The sequence below is a fragment of the Geotrypetes seraphini genome, chromosome 1 (genome assembly GCF_902459505.1).
Source record: "Geotrypetes seraphini chromosome 1, aGeoSer1.1, whole genome shotgun sequence".
NCBI classification, from domain to species: domain Eukaryota; kingdom Metazoa; phylum Chordata; class Amphibia; order Gymnophiona; family Dermophiidae; genus Geotrypetes; species Geotrypetes seraphini.
Genome location: NC_047084.1, coordinates 179591870 through 179613701, shown reverse-complemented (window position 1 = coordinate 179613701; position 21832 = coordinate 179591870). Strand labels below are relative to the sequence as shown.

At 41.0% G+C, this 21832-nt stretch overlaps 1 protein-coding gene across 2 annotated transcripts in view; it reads left to right on the top strand.

Annotated features, from left to right (window-relative positions):
• Window positions 1–3319: 3319 nt before the first annotated feature.
• The window catches only part of LOC117359484 (histone PARylation factor 1), a 32551-nt gene continuing 14038 nt past the window's right edge, over window positions 3320–21832 (top strand). Inside the window, exons 1-6 of one of the 2 annotated variants that reach the window (XM_033942357.1) lie at window positions 3320–3701; window positions 6398–6560; window positions 8236–8425; window positions 9794–9892; window positions 10883–11033; window positions 19403–19490. In XM_033942357.1, the coding sequence (XP_033798248.1) occupies window positions 3687–3701; window positions 6398–6560; window positions 8236–8425; window positions 9794–9892; window positions 10883–11033; window positions 19403–19490 (706 nt within the window). In that variant the 5' untranslated portion in view covers window positions 3320–3686. Of the gene's footprint in view, window positions 3702–6397; window positions 6561–8090; window positions 8153–8235; window positions 8426–9793; window positions 9893–10882; window positions 11034–19402; window positions 19491–21832 lie in introns of those variants that run through there. The other variant, XM_033942366.1, reaches the window with a different exon arrangement.

The following is a 21832-nucleotide window of genomic DNA, read 5'->3' as shown; positions in this document are numbered from 1 at the left end:
ATGCCAGGCGGTCAGGTGATGATGGTCTGGAGGCAGAATTTTAAAGTTGTGATTAAAATTTTTATGGGGGGGGGTTGGTGATCACTGGGGTAGTGTGTGGGGGTCTGTTTTATGTGTTCGCAGTGCTTGTTTGGTGACTTTAGTTGGGTTTTTGTGACTTAGTCCAAGTTCTGTCTAGGCTCTGTTGTAAAACTTCTGGTTATACATGCGTACGACTAAGTCTAAGCTGCCCCATATCCCGCCCAACTCCCGCCCTCGACACGCCTCCCGAAACGCCCCATTTAGCTTTGGTCGTTCAGCAGCACTATGAAGGCCTAGGTCGTTTAGAAATACATCCAAAACCCGTTTTTATTATTGCCCTCTTAGTTCAATAATGAACTATTATATAGGCCTGATGCCAGCATTCAAATCGTTGCATGACATAGTGCCTGGCTACATGACGACCAAGCTCTCTCCAAACATGCCAAACAGGTCCCTTCACTCCCAGGATGAAATACGCCTTAAAACATCCCTGGTCATGCCCTTCAACTGTAAGCCACCAAACGATGTTCCTTCTCCCACTTCATACCAAGCCACTGGAATCGACTGCCCCCACAGTTCAGACTCTTCAACTTTAGGAATAAAAACATACCTCTTCACCTAACTCCCCTGCCCTTGACCAAAGGATTACAAAGAAATGTACGTTAGGATAAAAACTTGTATAACAAATCTTGCACTGTAACTATGGCAAATTTAACCTGTAAACTGTATATCACATGTATTGGGATTAGATCCTTAGTATGTGTTAAGTTAGGATAAAGACTTATATTGTGAAATTTGCACTGAATCTATGGCAAATCGTATAACCTGTTAACTATAACTGTACCTTATGTATGTTTAACCTGTAACCCATTCAGAGCTCTTTGGGGACAACGGTATAGAAAACAAATTAAATAAATATATGTACTGTATATATATTTGTTACCTTTTAATTTTATGTATCAACTAATAAGAGTTTAAATATTGCCCTCTAGTGATGGAAAATGTTATAGTAACATATACATAAAAACATGATGGCAGATAAAGGCCAAATGGCCCATCCAGTCTGTCCATCTGCAGTAACCATTATCTCTTCCTCTCTCTAAAAGTGATCCTACGTGCCTAACCCATGCTTTCATGAATTCAGATACAGTCTTTGTCTCCACCCCAGTGAGATTAAAGCAACACAGTCCCTCAAACTCATGCCATCAGCATGGTCAAGGACATAGCAGAGAACACTTGAGAAACACAGTGGAACTGTCTTGGTTTAGGAAATCTGGTTGACTTCATAGCTGCAGTCAGGACAGAAAGAGACCCATTTTCAAAGTAGTGTACTTAAACACACAAAATAACAAAGGTTTCTATGGTATGGTACCATAGGTGGATCTGGTATGGTGTACAGGGGTTTTACAGATGAAGAGTTCCAGGAAACAGAACATTTGTTATCAAACAACCTCCAGAGACATTAGCAGGAACATAAAATAAATCAAAATGGGAGGAGTCAGCTAAGGGATAAATATACTGTGGTATTAGCAAAGGAAAGTAGAAATAGAGGAACATTACACATTAAAATCAGAATCATTAAGGACTGCATTGACACAGGTGAACAATTTCTTATTCAAACATCTGATCCTCATAAAATACTGCTCATTCTTAAGTGTTCATTCCAATGCAATTATGATTTCATCCTGTCAAGAGCTTACTGCACCTAAAAAAAGTTACTAAACGCCCCTTTACTTCTGAGACAACTATCTGTCTTCACCTAAGAAAGGAGTTGAGCAGTGCAGTTTACGCCACTCTGAATGTCTTAGGCTTTGCTCACAAGTTGAGGTGTTAAAGTCTAGGTGATCATGCCAGATGCTCAGATGCCTTTATTTTCAGCATTCCACTTCCTAATCCAGAAACCTCCACCTCAGGGGTAATGAAAGTTTGTTGATGATTTATTATAATTAAGTTAAAGGGACAAGACATAAATTGTACAAACAATAACCCTAAGGAGGCTTTACATTATTACTATTATGTTATTTTGATGTTTGATTTGTTGTACTGTATGTGATTCTGTTTGTGTATGTACTTTACTGGGACCTGCCTTGGGAAAGGCGGGGTATAAATAGATTACATTGAAACAAAACTAATATACTATATCATCCACCCCTTTCTTTTCCTATAACTCTCTAAACTCGTTTGTCTCTATCTTATACTTAGGTGGATAAGTTGCCTCAGAATTAGTGACTGCATCATTATGGGCTCCTTTAATCAAGCCGCGCTAGCGGGGTTAACGCGTGCAATGTTTCATCCCCTGCGCTGGCCAAAAAATTACCGCCTGCTCAAGGGAGGCGGTAACGGCTAGCGCGGCCGGTGGTTTAACGTGTGCTATTACGTGCGTTAAACCGCTAGCGCGGCTTGATAAAAGGAGCCCTATGTGTTTGGATAGCAGCACACTTCACAATTTCAATCAAAGGCTACACCACCTCCCCCCTCATTTTATACCATACTAACTTCTTTTAATCTATATTTTTTTTTAATTTTTTTAACTTTTTCTTTCCTTTTTCTACTTTTTTAAAATTCCTCAATAAATCTCTTGCTGTGTATGGTTTCATGACCATTTGCCATTTTCAATAAAAATATATTTTAAAATATATATATATTTTTTAAAACTTATTAATCTATTTTTAAGAGGGCTGATTTCATTACTCTTTATAATAAATTCATAGAGTCCATATTCTTTATAAATAAGTTCATAAATCTTCTTCTTGATCGTTCTCAATCTTTTAAGGAAGCTGATGATGTAAATCTTATGGTAAAACTCAGAGAAAAGACAGTCCATGCTCCGAAGAGCTTGCAATCTAGTCAAGACAGATAACCTGGACAAGTTGTACATGTGCATTATACATCCAACTTTATAAAAGCCATTTCCACATGCATTATGAAATTATCTTCAACCTGGTTACGAAGGAAAATTCCTTTTTAAATTCACAAACGTTTAAAACAAAGCTACAGAACGTTGAAAGCAGTGCATGCACTTAGATCTCATGCCAATTCATTGGGGAAATCCTGAAAACCCGACTGGATTCGGCCCTCAAGGAGGGACTTTGGGGACCCCTGGTTGAAAGGTCTTGCGTGTACAAATTTAGTCTGAGAACGTGCATAAACTTTCCAGGTTCGCTGTTCCATGTTGGACGAGGGTGGAACAAGGTAAAACCAGGAGGATCTCCAGGATTCTCATTGAATAGTACTGTTGAGATATCCGGGTTTTACTTCCATCGATTCCAGAAGTGAAAGCAACGGAAGACCTGGATGGATGGGGGGAGAGACAGTTTTCTCCTTAGGGATTTTACTAAGACGGGGCGTGCACCTTCTCTATAGGCAGCTTCCAGACAGGGATAGCAACATTTCCAAGGGCAGTGAGAGGCAAGGCGGAGTTAGCAAGCTACTCCCTCCACCATCTTGGATCTCTCCATCTCTCGTGCCCACTTTCGAGACTTGTCATTGGCGTTACCGGCGGCGGTATCAGTTTTTGAGCCGATGGCCTTAGGACCTGCTCGGAAACCTTCCTTTCCCCCCCCCCCCGTTGTCACACCCCTCCGGCCCATCGGAAACAGGAAGTAGCCTCGTGGAGGGCTGGACGCGGGAGAAGGAAAGCTCGTAGGCAACCTGTATGAACGGCAATGACAAGCTTGAAGGTAAAACGCGAGCGTGGGAGCTTCAGGAGGAGGGAGCTGTGCCGCACACGGCACTGGAAGAGAGCGAGAGAACTGCTAAGGGTGCTTGGCGCGTGAACGTGACAGCAGCCAACTGCTCGCGACTAGATGCGTCCCCCTCAGTAGTCCGTGTATTGAAGTTTGTTGATGTAGCAACGTAGGGTCTAATTCAGGGGTGGGCAACTCCGGTCCTCGAGGGCTGGAATCCAGTCGGGTTTTCAGTTTTTCCCCCAATGAATATGTATCGAAAGCAGTGCGTGCAAATAGATCTCATGCATATTCATTGAGGAAATCCTGAAAACCCGACTGTATTCCGGCCCTCGAGGACCGGAGTTGCCCACCCCTGATCTAATTTCTCTCTACCTTTACCTTGATGTGTTTGTAGTCAAAGGTGCTCCTCTGCCTTAGTTTCTTGAATTTGCATGGTAGTGGGGTGCTGCGGACCAGACATTTTCGAGGTGGCTAGTTTGCTGGGCTTTGTATTATTTTCTTGAAATTTTTATTACTTTTTCTTTTAGTGGCAATGTGTAATAGTCTGAAAAATGTTGAGCTCATGGAGGAGATTCATTAAAAATCTTGTGATTGTTGTACTTTGCACATTTGCATACATTTGAATTACCTGTATATTAATGAGGAACAATCCATTTTTCCCCCCACAAAAGATTAGTAGAGGCATGGCACACACTTCTAGGCTGAGTAATGAAGGACAAAATAGTAATAGTGTTTAAGAAGGCTTGCGATAAGCTCAGGAGGGAAGGGGTAAAACACGGACCTTACAGACCTCGCGGATTTAAAACCGCACATCCTTAAAAATCTGAGGTCCGTGCCACTTGTAGTTTCTGGCTCTGACAGACCTCTATGACATTTTAGCTCTAACGGATCCTAATGCTTTTCCCTCCCTATGCTGAGACTAGCGGCAAAACTTTTTGCCCTGAGGTCTGTGCCACTTTTAGTCTCCGCATAGGGAGCGAAAAGCATTAGGATCCGTCAGTGACTAAAATGTCATAGAGGTCTGTCAGAGCCAGAGACTAAAAGTGGCACGGACCTCAGATTTTTAAGGATGTGCATTGTGCAGTTCAGATTCGTGAGGTCCGCGAGGCCAGATGCACTGCAGACCTTTGTACACATTTTTAACCTCCCCCACCCAAATCCAGCTATTTGCCATCCAGTGTCATATCGCGGGGGCTCTCAGAATCAGTGCGGAGGGAGAGATCTGGAGGAAGGGACGATCGGGCTAATTAGCAAAAGCCACGGTGCGCCTCCTCCCTCCTTAGCCATTAGGGAAGGCAAAGCCGGGGCCTGAGCTTCAGGGAAAGCGGTGGAATAAGGATCTGGGTAAAACAAGCTAAAAGGCGTGCTTGTCAATGCACGGACCTCAGATTTTTAAGGACTTGCGGTTTTAGATCCATGAGGTCCGCGTTTTACCCCTTCCCCCACTTAGGACCAGATTCTGTATGGGGTGCCTTAATCGATAAGAGGATGCCTGGCAATGCCCAACTTCAGAATCCATCATCAACTTTTTTATTTTATTTTTTTTAATTGACCCTTAGTTGCTAAAAATGAAGACATAGCAGAAAATGTAGCTTAAATATTTAAACACCTACCTACCACTAGCTCATATCTGTCGTCCCAGTTAACATTGTGTCAAGAATAGCCGAGTTCTTAGTAATGGCATGTTAGAAGTCCTAATAGCAGGTGGGTTCGTAATAGAATAAGCTGCTGACTTTCTGTTTCTAGTTTTTACATAACTTGTGTCTACTTAAGGCTTATCAAAAGCCCAGCTGCTCACATAACCAAATCCAAACTATAGTCTACTTGGGGGACCTAGGAGACTAGATGTTCAGACAATAAGCACATTTGCATTGCTAGTTTAATTAGGTTACTGCAGAACATTGTGATTCCACCCAGGAAATGTTGAAAGAGACTGTAGGGATCTTATGAATCTTCTACTCAAGATAGTTCCTTTTCATTTTCTTCTCTTGTTCTGCTCTGTCTTGGATAAGAAATATTGGAACTTGTTGCACAATAGCTAACAGCTGGAATGTATTCTTAGTTTGGATAGAATAACTGGGCAAACTTCAGGGAGCTGATGCAGACCAGGCATTGAATTGATTGGAAGTAAATGGGAAGGGAGATGGTCAGATATTAAGTGTTTTGGATTTATTTGGGGATAGGGGGGGGGGTCATGTGGTAGTGGTGAAGATATGTTTTGAAGGCCAAGGAGATAGAATCAGAGGAAAGTGGTAGGGTGAGAATTTGGCATAAGAAGAGTCGGACACTGAAACAGAAGGTAAAAAAGTGGCTATGAAGGATGGAGAGATGAGATTGTACAATAAAGAAAGTTGTGGAATTTGTATTGCTATGTGAAGCGTTTATAGAGTTCTGATTGGAAGGTGGTATAAACTAGACACGAAAGAGTCTTGTGATTCTTTATAACATTTCCATCAGGGTATTATACTCACAGCTTACTTTCAGACTGGCAGTAAATAGGTTTGTTACTTGCCTAAAAGTAGAAGGACATAAGCCCCTTCCTTTCCCAATATCCTATTTTTATACATCTGACCATGGTTGTTTTGTTTCACTTATATGTTTAGGGGTCTGTGGATTGATAGCTTTATTGGCCCTTTATTGTTTATTTTAACATTGAATCTTACAAAATTACTCTGGTGTTTTTGCAGTGTGAGAATGGGGCTAAAGATGCCAAGAAGAAGAGATTGGAACTTGCAGATGTGCCAGACAGTCTACGACAGGAGGCACAGAGTCTCTATAAACTTCTCCTACCTGAAGACTTTTTTCATTTTTGGAAATTTTGTCTTGAACTCAGTCCTACAGAACCCAGTGGTAGGTTACAATATGAATCTTTACCTTGATTATATTTATTACAAAAAAAAGAAATTTTAGTATGTGTTTCTTGTATGTTGAATAAGAATTGTCCTTGTAACTTTTTACATTCTGAACGCTAGCCTTGCGTTCAGTGGAGACAAAGAGGCTTCCACTAAAGTTGTCTTCTTGTGTGATGTACAAGCTATCATATTTTTTTTTCTTTGCCCAGAGCAAAGCCTGCTTATTTTTAATGTCCCAAATTTTGCTAGCAGGAAGCCCAAGGTTAGGAGGACCTAGGGAAATAAGAGTTTGGATTTTTAACTAGCCACAGTGAAGCACTTGGTACAGTGTTTTGGGAAGTGGTGGGGATTGTGCACATGTTCCAGGGATATTGGAGTGCTCATCTTGGATGTACAGGGAAAGCTTGATGATGTGCCTTGGCTGTGGAGAGAGTCTCTTCAGAGATAAGGGTGTAAACCAGGGGTGTCCAACCTGCGGCCCTGTGAAGTATTTTGTGCGGCCCCGGTCAAGGGCGATGAAGTGTTTTCTTCTGCTGCCCCCGGGTGTTTACCATCTTGCTGGCTCCTTCCTCTGTCTTGCTGCAGCGTTTACACGTTTGTGCGCCCCAGAAACATTTTTTTCCAGCCAATGCGGCCCAGGGAAGCCAAAAGGTTGGACACCCCTGGTGTAAACTGTACTGCTTAATGAGAATGGCAGCTTCTTACACTTTTAAGACCCTTGTCAGGCCTCCTCTTCCAGGCTAAACTGTTTTCCAAATGGATGGCCCTTTATAACCTTATGCAATTAAAGCGAAATAACTATGGATTAATCCCAACATCAATAAAAATAGTGGTCCTGTGTGGTTGGTCTCAGATGAAATTGAGGCTAACAGCCCCCCCCCCCCCCCCGCAGGCACCTGTGATTCAGGTGATTAAAGAAGTGTTAGATAAGTGCATATGTGATGTCGCATTCCCCCCCCTAAATTCCTCTGCTAAGTGTTGGGGTTAGTACTTACCTGTATATACTCGAATATAAACCAAACTCATGTCAGCCTCGCAATAAATAATAAATATAGCAACGTTTTTGAATGGGCAGCCAGTGCATGGAACTTTAGAGTGCCAACATAGAAGTAGGGTGTTTTTGCAATATATATATTTGAAGTCTTCACACAGAAAAACATTTTGTAATTGATTTTGTAAGCAAATACACTTGTGGAGTGGGCATGAATGATGTGAGAGATAACTGCTTTAGGGTGCACAGTTTTGTGGGGAAAATCCTGGTGGATTCTTAAAATATTTTCATGAGTCTCTCCCTAACTGATTTGTCCACCCAAATGCAAGTAGGTATTTAATATACAAGTATCGTTTATTGAAACAGTCTTCACGCATATGTTTTTCTGTGTTTATTAGAAGACTTGGAGCAGGTTTTTTTAGAGTGCCTAAATTTGAGCATCACTTATTAATTCTAGCCCAACTCTGGAAGTGGCAGAATGCACATTCTGAAGCTGAATTATTAGTGTCTGTCCATAAACATGCCCTCTTTTACCAGGGGACTTACTTCGTCCAGTTCACTGACTGTTTTCCCATCGGCAGTGCATCTGCTGAAAATGGGTATGCACTTCTGACTTCCTACTATTAGTGTTCCATGATAGAATGGCTTCTGTTGACATTCATGGTTTTCCTCTGGTTTGCAGATGCACTGAATTCAAGTCTGGGACTTCAACTGGTTGGTCCCTATGATATCCTCTCTGGAAAGTACAAAACAGCAAAAAATGCATCCCAGTTGAACTATAACCTCCACTGGAGATTTTTCTATGACCCTCCAGAGTTTCAGACCCTTATTGTTGGAGACAGTAAGACACAGTATCATCTTGGGTATTTCAGGTAAGCCGCATAAAGCTTGTCGCTACTGAAAGTTATACTACAGTATATTGTTTGCAGTTCAAATTCTCTTGGTCTGGAACAGAATCCGGGTTTTTGTGGGAGGGAGTGTGTTTAGAGACTGTTTGCATAATAGAAACTCTTGCTTGCTGCAGGAACTGGTCCTGTTGGTTCATAGACAACGGCGCAAAAGACAAAAGTGCGCGCCGACAATTGAGCGCAGCGCGCGCCGCCGCACCGCTCTAAATTACAGTTTTTAGGGGCTCCGGGGGGTTTTGTTGGGGAACCCCCCTAGTTTACTTAATAGACATCGCGTCGGCGTTATGGGGGGTTTGGGGGGTTGTAACCCTCCACATTTTACTGTAAACTGAACTTTTTCCCTAAAAACAGGAAAAAGTGAAGTTTTCAGTAAAATGTGGGGGTTACAACCCCCCACACCCTCCACAACGCCCCCACAACACGGCGCAATGTCTATTAAGTAAAGTGGGGGGGTTCCCCCCCCACGCCCCCCGGTCAGAGCGCTAAAAACAGTAATTTAGAGCGGCGCGGCGGCGCGCACTGCGCTCAATTGTCTGGGCGCGCCTTTGTCCCGGCGCGCTTTTGACCTGACACCAGTCCTGTTTAATGTTCCCTGCTGCTTCTGTTGGCTCCAACCATAATGTTTACCTGCCCTGACTCTTGGTTTTTGCCTGACCTGCTGCCACCTGATATGCTATCCAGTTCATCAGTACTGAACCATGGAGCATGTCTGTGCTGTTTGTAATTTGCCTGAATAAAGAGAACTTGAGAAGCATGCCAATCCAGAAAATTATTGCTTTGCTTTTGTTTTATCAATAAATTGCTTTCCTTAGCTAGGTCACCAATTGCGCAAAGAGCACTTTTAAATGGAAAAAATGCTCATTCTGCTCCAGACACGAAGTTGATGCGGCCGGCCGTCGTGAAGGGGAATCCGCTTCGGGTGCTGGCGTCCAGGGATTCCCTTCCTCAGTTAGAATACACATTTTTGTGGCTATCTTTTCTTTCATTTGTAAAACGAGGAATATTTTTGTTGTTTTACCTGCAATTACATCACTTTCTTTTCCAGAGATAAATTTAAAAAAAGATTTGACATCAATATGTGAACATTTCTTAAGAAAGAACTAAATATTTCATGGGGTGACCTAATTTTTTCACATGACTATATATAGCTATGGATAGGTTCAAGAGCACATTGGGGGAGTGGGTGAATTTTTGGGAGGTGTTAAGGGACGGAAGGAGAGTAAAAATGTAGACATAACAAAAGAACCCTATCAGAATCTGACTAGACTTTGGAGGTTCTGTAGTTTTTTTGCTTGGAGGCTCCTGATTGCTTACTATGTAGCTTATTTACAGGGACTGTCCTGATGAACTGCCTGTCTTTGTTGGTGCAAATGAAGTGAAAAAAGGCTGCACAATTTTTCAAGTTGGAGACAATTTATTTGCTGCTGTCAAGTAAGGTTTTTAGTTCCGTTAATATTTATTTTCCCTTGAAATTTAAAAGCCATTGACTAGATCCATAGACTGATGAAAAAGTTGGTGCTGATTACTTAGGGCCTGTTTTACAAAGCTGCACTAACGGCTGCTGCGCAGTAACGGCCCCAAAGCCCATAGAGATTTAAAGGGATATGGGGCTGTTGTCACGCAGTAGCCACTAGCACAGCTTTGTAAAACAGGCTGTTAGTGGCTGTAAAATTGGCCCTGAGGTCTGATGAGATAGAAAGAAAGAAAATTATTAACAATTAACTAACCTCAAAGAATATTGAATAAATATGACTGTAATAAAGTCTTATAAACTAAGACCATGGGTGGATTAATTTTTCCATAAGAACAATTTTCAGCTCTATTATAAATATCCTGTTATATACCATTTGTGAATTAAGCTCCAATAGGGACTGCTGTTAAGGTGGGTGGGAGGCGCCTAATGCCCCTCCCATAGGGGATCTCCTATACAGCACAGTTGCTGTGACGTTGGACTGAATCCATTGGTCTTTCATAAGTGTGGCACTGCAGTGTTGGGGTACTGAGCATTCACTTCCTCTTTTTAAAACAAGAACAGTTCCCACTTTGTCAAATCTGATAAATGCTCTGATTACATAACCTTTTAAAGCAGATAAGTTCAGTGTGCATCTATAGGAATGAAAATGTGTGGTGGCCATACATTTGCTTTGGTAGTCTATATATTTTTTTACTCTTGCACCATATTTATGAAAGTTAGTGGTTCATACTTGCAGGCATCACTTGGCTGATGTGAATGTTTAGTTTTCTGATTATATATATATATATATATGTTTAAGCTGCACATACTACTGACCCTTTCCTTAGTGATGCTGACAGGTTTTGACATTAGCAGTAGATCCCTTCTAGATGATCACCACAAGCTCCCTGGAGCTGTCAGCAGAGTGAACTTTTTGCACTTCTTGATTCTCTTCTTATCTATTTTAGGCAGTTCTTGTCTAGAAAACGTAAGGAATTGACAGATAAAAAGAAACAGGCCCTTTTGAAAGAGCTTGATAAAAAACTAACCCGGACTGCTGAAGAATTAGGTTATTCACTGGAGCAGAAGACTCTGAAAATGAAACAGAGGGACAAGAAAGTAAGACTTAAATTGAGGCAGGTTTTTTTTATTTTTGAAGTAACTGGTTTGCTCTTTTCAAGTGTTGGCTAAGACAGACACTAAACTAGATTTTCTTTTCATGCTTTCTATTGTGTATCTATTACAGAATTCAAGGGCTAAAGCAGCAAAGTATAGCCAGCGTATATGTGGCTTCTACCACAAAATTATTAATCTGGAAATGCCATAGAACGTTGTAAACAATAAGCATGCCAATTACTGCCAGATTAAAATTGTGGCAGTGATCTGCAGCTCATTACACAATGTTGCCTTTACTGTTGTTATAATGTTGATTTGGCTCACACACTGACAGGTAAGATGACATTTAAAAAAGGGTCATGGACTTGATATACCACCTTTCTGTGGAACAGCAAAGTGGTTTACATATTCTATGCATCTGTATCGCCCCCCCCCCCCAAAACCAACTTCTCAAACCCAATATTCGACAAACAGACCCCCTCCTAAACCCAAACCAATCACTTTCCCTCCCCCAGATGTTTAAAATATGTCCCTAGTGTTTAATGAACCTCTCCAATTCCCTGACCCCTTTCTTAGACTCTCCAGACCCCCATACCTTTATGAGGCAGGGGCAGTGCTCACTTGCTCCTGCCTTGATGCTGCTATCTTTGAAAATGGCATTGCTGGACTCCACCCAGTGCATACTGTGATGCACTTAGACCAGGAGTGTCCAATCTGCGGCCCCGTGAAGTATTTTGTGTGGCCCCGGTCAAGGGCGATGCAGTGTTTTCCTCTGCTGCCCCCGGGTGCTTACCGTCTTGCTGGCTCCCTCCTCTGTCTTGCTGCAGCATTTGTGCGGCCCCAGAAAATTTTTTTTCGGCCATTGTGGCCCAGGGAATCCAAAAGGCTTAGACTCACCCCAACCCTGCTATCATATAAGGGAATTTTTCCCCTTATTTGGTAGACTCTGCCCACACTACCAAATAAAGGAAAATGCTCTTATATGGCAGACCAACCCTACTTCGTGCATCATGGTGTGGTCAAGCATTGCCATTTTCAAAGAAGGAGGCAGGAGTTGAGCGTGTACGAATCCTGTATCATTAAGGTTCAGGGGTCTGAGGGACCTATGGGTGCTCTACCAGATGCCAGGGAGATATTTTTTTTTTTTAATTTATAAATTTTTATTGTTATATCATAACAAACTCAAGCAAAAAATACAAAATATAAAGAAAATAATTCAAATTAAAATACAGACATTGGCAAGCCCACATTATTGGGGGTTGACTAATCCTATCGCAGTTTTATCCTCCAGAAATAATATAAGAAACTAAACATCAATATTCAATAAATTATAACACCAGGCAATAAATCTCTATATTCATTCCTTCTCAGCTTCTGCATTAGTAACAGGTAATATATCCAATTTAGGTTTATCTACAAGAAAATTCTCTAAATGAGCTGGGTCTAAAAATATATATCTAGTGTTCTGAAAAGTCACTAAACATTTGCAGGGAAACTTAAGAAAAAATGATGCACCCACACCCAAGGTTCTCGCCTTGAGTTGCAGGAATTGCTTCCTCCTGTACTGTGTCTGTCTAGAGACATCTGGAAAGATATTTATCTGTTGACCACAGAACAGGGCATTTTTGTTCAGAAAATACAATTTAAGTATATCTTGTTTCTCTATTTCAGTCATAAAGGTGACTAATAATGTTGCTCTCTTGGCTATATAATCTTTTGATGATTCAAGAAATTGGGAAATATTTAAACTATCAGGAGATACTAATTGATCTTCCCCCCCTTCTTCTACTGATATCTTTTTAATACTACCTACCGGTAGTAGGCAAATAATAAAGATTATCTGGAGAAAACTTTTCTAAACCTGTATAGGAAAGTATATCTTTAAAATACATTTTTAGTAGTTCTAATGGGGAGAGAAAATGGGAAATAGGAAAATTCAAAAACCTAAGGTTTCTAGATCTCATACTATTTTCCATTTTTTCCAACTGAAGATGTAATATAGTATTATCCTTAATATGAGATATAGCACTTGATTGTATTGCAACAACAGATGTTTCTATTTTATCCAATTTCTTGCCCATAGTTGCCAATTGAGAATCATGGTCAGCCACCTTCTTTGTTATTTCTGAGGAAAACTGACAAAGTTGAACTACAGTGCCCTGTAATGAGTTCTCAATTCTATTTACAACAGTCCAGACATCTTGCAACGTAATTTGTTTATTACCTATCTCAGGCCTAGAAATAGGACCAATAGGCATTGAGACAGGAGATACCGTAAAAGATTGTTCCCCCTCAGATACATTTTTAGTGTCCAGTTCTTAAAGTAATGGAGAGGCTGGCTCTGACCCTAATATAGAAACAGAGTCCGCCTTCTCCTTTAATGCTGTAAGAGGCTGAGGTGGAGGCGTGGGTTCGCCAGAAGAGATAGAAGCAGATTGGGATCGAATTTCAAACCTACCTTCTGTAGGAGTCCCAGTTAAAACGGAAAGATGACGATCCATCGGTCCAATCACGTTCAAAGAAGAAGATATGATCTTAGCTTTCCGTTTTCCCATGATATTTCACTGAAATGCTCCTCACTCCTCGTGGCTTCGAAGGGGCTTCAAAGGGGCAGGACTTGCCCCTTTGGTCACGCCCCTTCGGACACGCGGCCTTAGGCACGCATCTGTGGGCCGCGTTCCGCGGCTCACACTGGTCTTAAATAGGGAGAGAGGACCTCCTCTCCGAATCGGCAGGACTTGTGGCAGTGTTTTTATGGTTGGGGGAGGCGGAGATAGATGCTATGCAGACTGCAGGGGCTTTCAACATTGTGTCAAGACCTAGTGGTAAATTTCTGGCATTGTGCTCCTGTGGAAAACATCAGCACACAGCTCTACATTGTTCTTTATTAGGCGCTTTAATATGTTTGCATTGAAGCCTACTGTGGAAGTTAACTTACTGTACAGCAACATTTTTACATACAATGGCCATTAATGAGCAGGTAAACTGCTTATTAACTATGCACTACAGCCCACAGTAGCTTTCTGCGTTGGTTCCTAGTGGTTTATGGTAGAAATTTGTCCATTGGCCACTGGATTTCTGCTCTCTGCATTTCTTAATATGCCTTCAGTAAGGGGGAAGGTTAATGGTTAAGTACTTATGGTCTGAAGATCTTCACACGCTTGCTGTTGGTAATATTTAGCATTTGCAGTGGCCTGAAATCATATCATCCTGCCATCCTGCCTTGAGGAGCAGTGGCCAATTGGCCATAGTCTGAGAACTGGTGGATTTGAGTTGGTATTTGTGAGTGATTAGACTCTGGGTAAATATAAGAGTCGTCTATTTATGATCCTAACAGGAATAGCCATTCAACTGAATACCAGTAATTGAAAAACCCATGATAGAATAAATTATACTTTTTGGTGGGTGAATGTGTGCACAACATACAGATATGAACGAATTATCGCAGAATGTAAGGGTTATAGTGAAGTTTTTAATAAAGTTTGGAGCCCGTTGAATAAATTTGTAAAAATAGAAAAATATATTAATGTATATTTATCATAACTTACCTTAGGTGCATTTATTTTTACACATCCAAGGTGGGGGGGGGGGGTTGGATGATGGGGAATAAATATTGATAGTGATAGTTGGGTAACTTTATTCTTCATTTGTATCAAATATTAAGATATATTTTGATATTGTTATATATAAGAAATTGAAATTATTGAATGATATTTATGTTACCTATAAGGATATTGGTGTAACGTATGTAATACCTTCTGTTCTTTCATTTGTATGACGCTGTTTATGATTAAAAATCAATAAAGAATTTAAAGAAAAAAATTTATTTTTTTATCCACCCTGATCCCAATTATGGATTGATAGTAAATCCATGTTGATCCCCTTCAACATGGATTTACTAAGGGGAGATCCTGCCAATCCAACCTGATCAGCTTCTTTGACTGGGTGACGGGGAAGTTAGATGTTGGAGAGTCCCTGGACATCGTATACCTGGACTTTAGCAAGGCATTTGATAGCGTACCTCATCGCAGGTTGCTAAACAAGATGAGTTCCATAGGATTGGGCGACACATTGACGAAGTGGGTTGGGAACTGGCTTAGTGGTAGGGTTCAAAGGGTAATGGTGAACGGCACTCCCTCTGCAATGACGGAGGTGATCAGCGGGGTGCCCCAGGGCTCTGTCTTGGGCCCGATACTATTCAATATCTAATCTAATCTAATCTAAACCTTAAGTTTATATACCGCATCATCTCCAAGAGAATGGAGCTCGACACGGTTTAAAAGAACTTAAAATAGTGGGTAGAGAAGAAGAAAAAGAATTACATGAACTTATGTGTAGAAGGGGGGAGAGAAAGGGGGGAAGGATAGAGCTACAATTTGCTGAAAAGCCAGGTTTTCAGTTGTTTGCGGAATAACTGAAGGGAGCTCAGGTTCCGCAGCGGGGTGGCAGAAGGGCTCCGAGGTAAGATAACATTATTTGTCGATGACGCCAAACTAAGCAATGTAGTGGGCAAAAGCACAATAGATAAAAATTCAATGCCCGGCAATATGATGCACGATCTACTCTTACTAGAGAACTGGTCTAAGACATGGCAGCTCAGCTTCAATGCCAAAAAATGCAAAGTTATGCACCTGGGTACCCAAAATCCATGCAGGACTTATACCCTTAATGGCGAGATCCTAACAAGAACGGTAGCAGAACGGGACTTAGGGGTGATCGTCAGTGAGGACATGAAGGCTGCCAATCAAGTGGAGCAAGCTTCTTCCAAGGCAAGACAAATCATAGGTTGCATATGCAGGGGTTTTGTCAGCCGTAAGCCTGAAGTCATTATGCCTCTGTATAGATCCATGGTGAGACCCCACCTGGAATACTGTGTGCAATTCTGGAGGCCGCATTACTGTAAGGATGTGCTGAGGCTGGAATCGGTCCAGAGAATGGCCACCAGGATGGTCTCGGGACTGAAGGATCTCCCGTACGAAGAACGGTTAGATAAATTACAGCTATACTCGCTCGAGGAGCGCAGAGAGAGGGGAGACATGATCGAGACGTTCAAGTATCTCACGGGCCACATCGATGCAGAGGAGGATATCTTCTTTTTCAGGGGTCCCATGGCAACAAGAGGGCATCCGTGGAAAATCAGAGGCGGGAAACTGCGTAGTGACACCAGGAAGTTCTTTTTCACCGAAAGGGTGGTTGATCGCTGGAATGGTCTTCCACTTCAGGTGATTGAGGCTAGCAGTGTGCCTGATTTTAAGGCCAAATGGGATCGACACGTGGGATCTATTCGCAAAGTAAAGGCAGGGGAGGGTCATTAGGGTGGGCAGACTGGATGGGCCGTGGCCCTTATCTGCCGTCAATTTCTATGTTTCTATGATCAGATCAATATTTGCCCTAAGAGCGACTTACTATCTGGAACTTGTATCACTTTGGTTAATTGAAAATTTTAGGTGTGCTCAATTCTGGGTTAACTCGATGCTCAAATGGATGTGTTTAAACTAGAAAGGTATTAGGCATCTGTGTTTATTGTGTTAAGTGAAGCCTTTCTATATGAAGCCAGTTTTTATTGCATTGTATAGACTACTGTATATCCACTCTTCAGTTATTGTAATGCTGCCTCTCTTGGGTTAATGAAGAAACAGGTATTACAGAATACCATAGCCTAACTGATTTGGGGAGTTTAAAGTTAAGAGTATGCCGCCTCTCACAATATGTTTGCACTGGCCTCCTATCCATGTCTGAATTTTATTTAAAATTTTGTTTAGTTTTTAAAATTCTGCATGATTGAGCTCCTGTATGTTATGTATGATATCATGAAATAATGCTTCTAGACCAAGGGTGTCAAACTCAATCACATTAACCCTTTCAGGACCAAGGAACATATTTGTCCCATAACTTTAAAATCCTATAAATTTTGATTGGGATAGTCTACAGTTCTAAATTTGATATGTACGGATTCCATAGGATACTGCCTTTATGTAAACAAACTGGTTCCGACATTCATTCATTAGCGTCGTTGCCAGATTGACGAGAAGATTCACTTGCCACACTGTCCATAAGCCAGAAGTGTGATTTAAAAAAAAAAAAAATAATGATATTTCACAAAAAAAATCAATTTTTTGGCATCTGCAAGCCCTTTTTACCATAAAAATGTCGTCAAAACCACAAAAATTGGCCTACGATCCTTATGGTCCTGAAAGGGTTAAGGGGCCGAAATTCAAAACACAGGCTAAGTTGTGGGCCAGACCTCGCCCCCATAATATTGGAGCACCATTTTTCCATTCATTTATCATATATGCACACAATATAATCTTATTAACAACACTTAATGGTTAACTACAAAATTATAACCCCATGCAAATATGGGACCAAAAACTAAAAGTACTAATATATTCAAACAAAAGCCTAAGATTCAAGACTCTGCATGCAGTGCAACTCCAAAGAAAAAGAAACAAATGCATTTCGTCCTGAACAGTGACGATTTTAATTTCAATTTAGTGATTGCATTGCGTCAATTTTAAGAATTTACATCTGTAATCTATATTTAGAAACATAGAACATGACGGCAGAAAAGGGCCACAGCCCATCTAGTCTGCCCACACTAATGGCCCACCCCCTAACTACCTCCATGAAGAGATCCCACATGCCAATCCCATCTTTTCTTAAAATCTGGCACGCTGCTTGCCTCAATTACCTGTTGTGGAAGATTATTCCAGCAATCAACCACCCTTTCGGTGAAGAAATATTTTCTGGTGTCGCCATGAAATTTCTCACCCTGATTTTCAATGGATGCCCTCTTGTTGCCGTGGGTCCTTTAAGGAAAAAGAGATCCTCTTCCACCTCGATACGGCCTGTAACATATTTGGACATATATGATCGAGACGTTCAAATATGTCACAGGCTGTATCGAGGTGGAAGAGGATCTCTTTTTCCTTAAAGGACCCACGGCAACAAGAGGGCATCCGTTGAAAATCAGGGTGGGAAATTTCATGGCGACACCAGAAAATATTTCTTCACCGAAAGGGTGGTTGATCGCTGGAATAATCTTCCACAACAGGTAATGAGGCAAGCAGCGTGCCAGATTTTAAGAAAAGATGGGATTGGCATGTGGGATCTCTTCATGGAGGTAGTTAGGGGGTGGGCCATTAGTGTGGGCAGACTAGATGGGCCGTGGCCCTTTTCTGCCGTCATGTTCTATGTTTCTAAATATAGATTACAGATGTAAATTCTCAAAATTGACGCAATTCAATCACTAAATTGAAATTAAAATCATTCCCCCTACCTTTATTGCCTCCTTCCCTCCATGCTGTGCCTCAACTAGGTGCCTCCCTCAGGTGGATGTCTTATGCAGCTGCGGTGCGATGCGCGTTTTCATTGCTGCCCCCGGTATTATCTTCTGGCCTGCTCCCTCCTCACTGCCGCAGTGTGTACAAAAAGTCACAGACGGCGGCTCCTCGCCTGTCCTGCGCCTCATTCAGAAGCATTCCCTCCGACATTGCGACATCAAAGAGAAGGCTTCCTGTTCAGGTACAGGACGCACGTAGGAGCCGACGCACGGCTTTGTGTACACTGAGGCACTGAGGAGGAGGAGGCAGCTGGCCAGAAGATAACAAACACCAGGGGCGGCAATGAAAACGCACTGTGAGCTGCATGAAACAGGCGGGCTGGATTTGGCCCATGAGCCTTGAGTTTGACACCTGTGTTCTAGACAGACAAAAACTAGGAATTTTGTTGTTTCCTTTATCTAAATTATTTTTATCATGAGGACACTTTTGATAAGTCATCATGTATAAGAATCCTTTACATAGGGAACCCTGGAAAGGGTAGAAGCCTGCAATCTTTGAGCATGTATACTGGTATCAGCTTCACCTGGCTGTTTAAATCATTTTGAATATGGGGCCCATTGAAACTACAATAATGAAAATAAGTTCAATGTATCCATATCATAGGCAGGGAGCTTCTACTCTTATTGGCTGAGACATCAGTCCTGATTGTATATGTTCCGTTTATGAATAAATATTTCTTTTTTGTTATGAATTTTGTAAATTGATTTTGTGCAATGTTTTCTGCCTCTAATAACATTGCAATGTGCACACTTTATTAACTAATGATATGTTAATAATTGATGCCACCTGCATTAGAAACATAAGTATTTTCCTTTTATAGTAACTGTGCTAGAGATTTGGTTTTATAAAAGTGTTACACTAAGCCTATAGGACTTAGACAATGGTATAGTATGCACACTTGATTCCCCCCTCCCCCAATCATTTTTCAAGATGAAATTACTGTAGGGACAATTGAGTGCATAAGTCCATTGTGCTTACATTTTAGTATTTTAAAATATTGTTATCTTTTCTGAATTTCTTCTAACACAGGTGGTGACAAAGACATTCCATGGAGCAGGTCTGGTGGTACCTGTGGATAGAAACGATGTTGGTTACAGAGAGCTTCCTGAAACTGATGGTAATTTTAACCTTCCTTTTTTATTTTTCTTTAAGAGCAAAACAAGATATTGCAGTTCTATTGTTTTATTGGACAGAATTTTTGTCTCATTTCTGGCTTTGGTAGTAGAAGCAGTATGTCCCCATTACTGGCAAGGTATCAGGAATACAACATAAAATGGAAGAAGGATCCAACTGAAAATAATGTAAACAGCACAAGACATGGCAAGTCAAATGCAAGGTGCCGATAAGGAAGGCAAAGAAGATTGCGCTGGAAGCAAAAACACACAGTAAAAACTTTTTTAGGTATATTAAAAGCAAGAAGCTGGGAAAACAATTTTAGACCACTAGACAACCAAGGGGTAAAAGGAACGCTCAGGGGACACAAGGCAATAGTAGAGAGATTAAATTAATTCTTTGCTTCGATCTTTACTGAGGAAGATGTGGCGAAGATACCAATGTCAGAAATGGTATTCATTGCTAATGAACCAGAAAAACTGAAACAAATCTCTGGAACACTGGAAGGTGTAATGGGTCAATTTCACAAATTGATCAGTAGCAAATTGCTTGGACTGGATAGTATACATCTCAGAATGTTGATAGAATTGAAAAATGAACTTGCAGAGCTTTTGTTAGTAAATTGTAGTTTATCTTTAAATCCAGCATGGTACCGGAAGACTAGAGGGTGGCCAACGTAACGCCAATTTTTTATTTTTTTGAAAGGGTTCCAGAGGTGATCTGGGAAATTATAGACTGGTGAATCTGATGTTGGTGCCAGGCTAAATAGTAGAGACGGTTATAAAGAAGAAAATGACAGAACATACATATAAGCGTGGATTAATGACACAAAGCCAACATGAATTACACAGGAAATCTTGCTTCACCAATCTACTATATTTCTTTGAAGGGATGAATGAGCATGTGGATAAAGGTGAGCTGGTCGATTATCACGTATTTGAATTTTCAAAAGGCATTTGACAAAAGTACCTCATGAAAGACTTCTGAGGAAATTAAAGTCATGGGATAGGAGGTAATGTTCTGTCGTGGATTAAGAATTAGTTGAAAGAAAACAGAGAGTAGATTTAAATGGTCATTCTTGTGGGGACTGCTGCTTATTAACATATTTATCAATGATCTAGAAATTGGAATAACTAGTGAAATAATTAAATTTGTTGTTCAAAGTTGTTAAATTGCAAGAGGACATTGTGAACTGGGCGTCAAAATGGCAGATGACATTTAATGTGAGCAATTGCAAAGTGATACGTGTGGGAAAGAGGAATCTGAATGAAAGCTATGTGATGCAGGGTTCCATGTTAGGAGTAACCACGAAGGAAAAGGTTCTAGGTGTCATCATTGAGGATACATTGAAACCCCCAGCTCTGTGTGCGGTGGAGGCCAAGAAAGCAAATAGAATGTTAGAAATTATCAGGAAAGGCATGGAAAACAAAGGTGAAAATGTTATATTGCTTTTGTATTGCTCTGTGGTACATCCACAAATTGAATACTGTGTGAATACTCTTATGTAGTTGCCATATCTCAAAAAAAATTATAGCTGTATTAGAAAAGCTGCAGAGATGGGTGACGAAAATGGTAAAAAGGATGGGACGACTTCCCTATGAGGAAAGGCTAAAGCAGCTAGGGCTCTTCAGCTTGAAGAAGAGATGGCTCAGGTGAGTTATGATAAGAGGTCTATAAAATACTGAGTGGAGTGGAAAGGGTAGATGTGAATCGCTTCTTTACTCTTTTCAAAAATACAACTAGGGTGCATGTGATGGAGTTACTAAGTAGTAGATGTAAAACAACCTAGAGAAAATATTTCTTCATTTAATGTGTAATTAAACTCTGGAATTTATTGCTGGAGAATATGCTGAAAGCAGTTAGCTTAGCAAGGTTTAAAAAAGGTTTGGATAATTTCCTAAAACAAAAGTCCATATGGCATTATTGAGGTGGCTTAGGGAAATTCACTGCTTATTCCTAGGATGAGCAACATAAAATCTGTTTTACTCCTTGGGATCTTACCAGGTACTTGTGATCTGAATTGGCCACTGTTGGAAACAGGATTCTGGGCTTGATGGAGCTTTTGTCTGTCTTAGTATAGCAACTCTTAAGTTGTGATTTTAGAGTGAGAAAGTTCAGTGTTGGGCTTTTTTACTTTCAGACAATGATCCAGAAAATCTTCAGACTTAAGCCTTAAGCGCCTAGGCCAGGGGTGGCAACGAGGGCCGGAATCCAGTTGGGTTTTTAGGATTTCCCCAATAAATATGTATGAGATCCATTTGCATACAATGGTAGGCAGTGCATGCAAATAGATCTCATGCATATTCAATGGAGAAATCCTGAAAACCCGACTGGATTCTGGCCCTC